At 39.8% G+C, this 7,597-nt stretch overlaps 1 protein-coding gene across 1 annotated transcript in view; it reads right to left on the bottom strand.

Moving 5' to 3' along the window:
- PCLO (piccolo presynaptic cytomatrix protein) overlaps positions 1 to 6,745 on the bottom strand; it is a 598,913-nt gene extending 592,168 nt beyond the window's left edge. The window contains 1 exon segment of the mRNA XM_025203237.1: positions 6,627 to 6,745. Within this exon segment, the coding sequence (XP_025059022.1) occupies positions 6,627 to 6,745 (119 nt within the window).
- Positions 6,746 to 7,597: the final 852 nt, after the last annotated feature.

Genomic DNA, 7,597 nt, shown 5'->3' with positions numbered 1-7,597 from the left:
CATTCCTGTGCAGTGTTGAACCCGTATGGATTTGTTTCCCATGCTACTGTTCAGTAGCATTGGCATCATGGTTTGTGCCCGCTGATGCTATGTTGCCTTGGCAACAAGCTATGGCAATGTAGCTCATCATTATGGTGACATAGCATCTTGTGTAGACATGTCCAGTAATGTATTGGATATGTACTAACAAAACTGTACAAGTCATCTCTAATTATGAATTAATATAATCTTATTTCATAAGGCACCAAACTATAAAGAGAATATATTGCATAAGCCCATGTTTACACTTACTGAATAACACATTGCCATGGAAGTTAAAAGGATTAAAAATTATCACAATCTTTATCATCAACCATTGTATCCCTGGTTTTCTTGCTAGCATAGTTTCCACTCCCTCCCACCCCCCACCTTCTCCCCCTCCAGAGAAGAAGATATTTTAATGATTGATGGATCTATTTTGTCTCTCAGTAAAATTTGTCTCGCAGTAGTTTGGACAAATTTTAGGCTCAAAAATACTACTCCTGGGAGACTAAAATTTTCCTAGAATTAAGAATTCCTTATTTACTAACAAACTATTGGATTAGTAAAATGTAATTTCTCTAGAAGATTATACCCTTGTTCATAGATAGAGATGGGGAAAGTACAGTTTATCGTGAGAAGTTGTACCTAATAAAACAAAATCACATACCTTAGACTTCAGTTATCCTTGCTACCTTAATGATTTTTGTCTTGATAACTAACTGCTCCTGGTAGCAGCAGAATGAGTAACAACTGTCTGTCTCCCTGTGAAGATCCAGAGCAAAAAGGTTAGTCTGTGATATATTGGTCTCTCTAATCTCTTCATATCCTCCCCAGGGCAACAGAGTGCTTTGTTTAGCTCTTAATGCTGAACTTAGATTGCAACATCCATGATCCTGATTTGTGGCAACACAAAAATAATACTGACTCCATATATTGCTTTATAATGTAACCCTCTTATGTAAGGTTCAGGTATTCAAGCCATATTGTACAAAAGCAAGCAATTAGGTTTAGTTTTTGTGCATTGTGGCAACATTTACTTTGATGGTGGACTTTGTTATTTTATTTTATAATGTTCCAAACAATCTATTTTAATTTAGAAAAGTATTAGTAATATATTTAATAGAGTACTATACAATGTGAATAGATTAAAAACTGTAATTGGCCCTGCTCCAAAAAAAAGCATGCCATGTGTTCCACTCATTCGCATGAGTACATCTCTGGATGGCTGCCAGTGCCTATTCTTTTTACTGCTGAGCTAGAGTCACACTGGCCTATTACTGTTTACTGCTACAACCATATACATGGACTAAGGGCTTGTGGGGGAGGGAGGGGAACACATTTTTAGTTAACAAACATTTTTCTGAGCTTTATTTGGAAAATATTCCCACAATTATTGCTTTGCCAGATTCATATGTGGTTGGTAATACTGCATAAATCAGCAGAGAATTTCCCCACTGCACTTACCAATTTGTGTACATTTTGAAATTTACTTTGGAGCAAAATATTTGAATGAGTCTTTCCTTGTCCTGTATTTTTTGCACACAGTGGGTACATCTACACGTGCAGTTAATGTTCAGTAAGGTTACTGCGCAGTAAAATAAGGCACGGTAAGATGTGGCTGGAAATACATCTACATGTGTGCCCTATTGGGCACAGATTTGCACCCAGCAGGCTTACCCAAACATGTGTGGACATTTGGTTCCCTGGGGGCAAGTAGCAGCGGTGCACCTTGTGCCACAGCTACTTGTCCCCAGGGAATGCCCATGCCACGTGCACTTTAGTGTATAACAAGTTGCCCCGACTGGGGTAGGGAGTCTGCATCCAGCACTGTGCTGGCCCCAGTAGCTTTACCTGGGCTCCTGCAGGCCTCTTGAGGACTGAAGCCATGGCTATTCTGCCCTGCAGAGTGTGATTGGCAGCCAGACTGTGGTGCAGCAGTCTGTGGACCACTTTTCAGCAGCATATGCTGCCCAAACGTGCACTGCACCTGTTTGTTTGTTTTTTCCCCACAGGTTTTTTTGACCCCTGGGTACCTGCTACAGCCAGGGGGAGCTCCAGGTTCCCCTGGATACCAACCTAGGAGGTGGCAGGGGACAAGGGGGACAGTCCTGATGTGCCAGCTGCAGGAGCAGGGAGACAACTGCTCCTGCAGCCTGCACAGCTCACCCTGCATTAGGGTTTAGCCAGGCAGAAGTTCTCACCTGCTACCTGTCCTGATTGGGAGCAAAATTCCTCCTGGTCAGCATCTATACATGCACTACTGCACATTACCTAATGCACCATGTATCCAGTATCTGTATGTGTTGGTAATCATAAAAGGCACATTAGACTAATCTATAGCACAGTAAGTCCAGCACATGTATAAATGGGGATGCTTTACTGTGCATTAGATTAGTCTAATAATTAGTCTAATGCACAGTAAAGTGTTTTGTGTAGATGTGCCCAGTGTAAGCCAAATAAAGGAATAAAAACTGGGGGCCAAATCATCAGCTCAGCCTATTGAGATTGCTTCATTGATTTTGATAGATGTAAGCTAATTTATATCAGCTGAGGATGGCACTGACTAATACATTTAGGCTTCATTGTGCTAAGAGAATCCTACAGATTCTGAGACCACCTATAAGTATCTCAGAAATTCACCTTTTCTTTTCCTTCCTATTGCTTGTAACATTTTATCTAGATAATATGTTCTGTTTTGAACCCACAATATTTTGAGGGATATGTCAAGCATGTTTTCTTGAATTAGTTTCAGTTATAGATAGTGTGAAGCTATATTTAGTTTTATCATGCTTTTATTTATATGCACTGTGGTATTTGACATAAATATATTTCTAATATGCTAGATTAGGGCCAGGATTGTAAAATATGATGATAAGGATTTTTAGGTATTATTCTTTAAACAATAGGTTTTATGCTTGGGAGAGGGTCAAAGCTGAAATGGCTGAGAGAAGGAGTCAATGGGCACATCTACACAAGATGCTTTATTGCACAGCAGACTATTTTGCTGCACAGTAAAGCATCACTGTCTACACAGATATTATACGGCAATTAGGGTGGAGTAGCCTAATTTACTGCACTGCTGGATAGTCCTGTCAGATGCAAGTGGTACCTGGTAGTGCAGTAAATTACTGTGCTTAAATTCACATGTGCATGATGATGTTGGGATTAGAGAGAGGGTATCCTTAGGATAAGTCTGAAAGGATGTAAATACTCCCTATGTGAGACACTACTATGCAGCGGTTACTGCACATTTATTTAGTACTTGTATAATCAAGCACAAAATAAATGCACAGTAATTGGAGTTACTGTGCAGTAGTGCCAGCGAACACCTTTTTAGTGATGCTACTGTGCAGTAGCTTAATAATACTGCACAGTACCGTATTAGCACTGTTGGTACTGTGTATGGTCAAATGCTCTGAAATCACAGTTGTCACTGACAATAAGTAGGTTATAAAATATATCAAAAGGATTTGTTATAAAAACAAGAGCAAACATAAGAAATCAGTAACTATATGTTGAGATAGATACAGGCAGAAATGGAGGAATAAAAAAGAAAATATTGGAAAAGAAAAGAACCCCCCCTTTTTTTTTTTTACCTCACCCTTGCATCTTAACCCTAAGCTCTAAGATTTTAGCTTCCTCTTCTCCTCTTAACAGGTTAGAAAGCTGCTTCTGCCTCTGACCTTCCTGTCAGGGCTTCCTCTACTTTGTCCTGTCAGCTGAAATATTCTGTCCACTGGCTGAGGTTCTGAAGTCATTCCCTATGGCAAGGAACTAAAGACAAATACTTGCTTTCATGACAAGGCTTAAGTAGGGTACTTATCTAACCATTTATATACATTGCCTGTTAGATTCTTGGGGCATTCATACTATGCATATAACTAACTGCCGCACAAGGTTGTGTCAAGGTACCAGACAAAAAATCTTTCCGGCTCCAATTATGACCCAGGGGGCAGGGGCAGGGGGGGATGACATCTGCATGAGAACCTGGAAGGGCTGGAAGGGACTTCCAGAGATCACCTAGTCAAACCCTCTACTCATGGCAGGGTGTGGCTTTGTATTTAAGTTCATAACAAGCAAAGTCCCCCAAACCTTTCTTGGCTCCCCCACAGATTTTATACATGATCCTGGCTAGTCTCTTAAGGGGGTCATTATCTGTGTTAGTTTGAAGTCAGTTAGAAAGCAGGATAGATATGCAACTTTAGGCTAGGTAGAGACTTAGGGTAACAATATGAATTTTGGGGAGTACTGAGTGTGCAGCTGAATGAAGGCTTTTTCCAGTGTCTCAGCAAAGCCACTAGTCACAAGGTGGATGATATATTAAAAGCAACTAACTTCGGTAATGCTTAAGTAAGTGGATTCTTAACAAAAGGATAGGGTGCAAAGTTCATGAAGTGTTGGGTAAAAATAGGATACAGACTAGAAGGGACATAGGCGGGGTGAATGTTAATATATATGAACCAAGGTTTATAAAATGTGAAGAAAACTAATGTTCAATGCAGGTCCTCTGGTTCAGGGCTGTGCGTCTGAGGGACCCTTGTCCAAAGCTGTGTGCATCCTGAATAAAGCTGTTGTGAGCAATATGTGCTGGTGTTTGCTCCCTTCTTGCTGTGACTAATGAGTACCAGGATCCACGAGCAATTGGATCGTCGTCTCCTTAGTCATTGGGTGCCGCACGGAGTCGGGGTCTACCACAGACATTACAATTTTACTGGTATAAGCGATCAGAAACCAGTCTATACCCATAACAGAAAAGGAGTCTGGCACACAGACTGGTTTACAAATGGTAGAACCCCATGTAAGATTTTCCCTTCACCAAAGGCAAACGTGTGTTTTGTTTGCTACCAAGTTAACTGCACCACTTACAGAAAACTGTGCAACTTAGATCAATTCTGCCTTGGGATTTTTGAATGTCTGCACCTAGCCTTAGCGAGTAAATAAGATTTTTTTATATATGGGCAGAGCAGCAGTGCTAGGAGAGAAACAAATAAATGCTAAACCCCCCCCCCCCCCCACGCTGCTATAGGATACTCCATCTGCTCCACCATTGCAGCATTCATAAGCCATGCCTGGTACCTTGAGGTATGTAGATGAAACATTTAAAGCTGTGTCTCTGTCCGAATTGCTTATTCTCCAAATCAGCACTGAATCTTCAGATTTGGCTGAATCAAATTGGGACACAGATCTGAATCAACAAATTGAATCACTGTCCCCTGATTTGTGCTGAATTCAAATCTCAATTGAATAGAGTCCACTTCGCACACCCCTAGTAAGAACTCATAGTCCCTGTTTAAACCATGTTTAACACAGTGCAGTTTGTGCGCCTTTTCTTGTTTCTCACTTTCCCATTCATTTAGTCCAGGGGTGGGCAAAACGTGGCCCGTGGGCCAGATGCAGCCCACCAGGCCATTCTATCCAGCCCATGGGGCCCCTAAAAATTGAGAACATTAATATTTCTGTCCCTGGCTGCCTGTCATGTGGCCCTCAATGGCTTGTCAAAACTCAGTAAGCGGCCCTCCGCCCAAAATAATTGCCTGCCCCCGATTTAGTCATTTAAGGCTAGATTCCCTAAAGTCTAACTACCTTCACAAGTTTAACATACAGAAAACTAGAACTCTTGGTTCCAAAATGATAGCTTTTATTAGACCAACTAGGAAACGGCAAGAAAAATTGTCCTTTTCTGCAAGCTTTCGGGATCAAAGTCCCTTCATCAGGCTCTGGGAAAAGTGCAGGTGGTATAAGAGGGTAAAAATTTTAGAAGTTTAATATTTTTGTACCTCAATTCCCTATCCATAACATGGCAGCAATATTTTTCAGAGATGTTAAAAGTGCAGTATCAATTCAAATATTAAGGTGAGGCCAATAAACACAAGTAATAAATGATCTTTTCTGATCACACAGAATAGTCATTCCTCTGGGTCTTTGTGGCTTATCTTGGATCACTGTGCTGTGAAAATAACTTATTATCTTTTTTTAGTTTTGACAATGATTTTTCAGCATTTCCCAGAGCTACAGGTAGGGGTAGGAATAATAATAAAATTATACGTATATCTGACACACACACACGGAATAATTTTCCACAAGCTGTAGCCATGCCAAATCCTTCCTACTGGAATTTTTAAAAGTCCTATGTCTTAACACACTTCAAACGCTGACTCTTCAACAGCTCTCAGGGTGCTGTTGAAAAGTTGTCATGATATTGAGTACATGATTGATTAGTTGTTTTGTACAGGTCATCATCTGTGGGTGTCATCAACATTTTTGGGTTAGAAAACTGAACCTTTGGATGACACATTTCCATCTCACCAGTCTATTATCTAATTAGTTTGCTATATCTACGTCAATGTTGAAATGGGTAACTCAAAATTTTTTTAACTCAGATCCATTGAACCTCCTTCTTGTAATTTGTTGAAATGGGGTTACACATTTTCCAGTCTTTGAGATGTGGATCTATACTGAAGTTATGTGCAAGAGAAATGGCAGCCACCATAGCATGTTCAAATTAGTTTTGGTTTGTTATAAGGTTTTCTGTCACAGCATGTGGAGTGCAGGAAATTTTCTTTAGGTCTATAGTTTTTGACTATCCATTAGTACTACTGAAATACCTTATTTCAGGAACACCCAAAATACAAACTGAAACTGTTTCAAATTTCAGACCAACTGTTTCTTTACTAAGTTCAGCATTTTCAGTTTCAACTATAATCTTAATTGGTGCTTTCAGCATGCTCACATAATAGAAACATAAGGCTACCAGGCTGTTGCACCATGATAGCAGGCATCATGAATACTATTTCTTCAAAGTTCAGTTTGTTCAGGTAATAAATAAATAAAGATGAAATTCCCCATTCTGTGTTACCCTTTAGGAAAAGTATTGTTTTCAGTATGTTTTATTTAGTACACCTAATATTAAGAAATATAGCAAATGACACAATATATAGAGAGCACTGAGACCCTTTCTATTGGCTTCATTTAGACACTTGAGTAAATCTCACACACAAAATGGACTACCATCATTTGCCACACCTCATCATTTTAACTCTTTCTAAACCTTTGCAATAATTAGTAGCCAACTTGCAATGTTCCCATAAACATTTTGTTCTGTAATTTCATAGAAATATTTCATTTATTTTCACTCTCATAGGTAGTCTGTTGGTATATATGGACAGACAGGATGGAAAAGTTAACATGACTGGTCAGTTTTTTATTGGTCTTGTATAAGACTCCACTATAAGGGAACTGAAGTATTTTTTATTTATGTATATCTTTATTCTCTCGTGAAGAGTTGTACATGATAGGGCTAATATTTCATACTGCCTCATAAGCTTTCGGTAACTTGCTTCCACAACAGGTAATATTGGTTTAGATATGTTACGGGTATGATCCAGTTCTTATGTTCCTGTCTCTGATCTTCCTAATTACAAGTAATTGCTGCTTCAGTTCCTCATAGCCACCAACTGCTAGCCTCCACCCACTTTGCAGCAAAGAATGGCTCAGCAGCTGCTGCCTTAGTTTCAATGCCCCGGTTCCCAGCTCAGGATCCTGCAGATGAGAACGAGTCTGACATACTAGCTTTATC

Source organism: Alligator sinensis, unplaced genomic scaffold, assembly GCF_000455745.1.
Source record: "Alligator sinensis unplaced genomic scaffold, ASM45574v1 scaffold567_1, whole genome shotgun sequence".
In the NCBI taxonomy this organism is placed as follows: Eukaryota; Metazoa; Chordata; order Crocodylia; family Alligatoridae; genus Alligator; species Alligator sinensis.
Note: the sequence above shows the minus strand (reverse complement) of the source record. Positions and strands in the feature narration are given on the sequence as shown.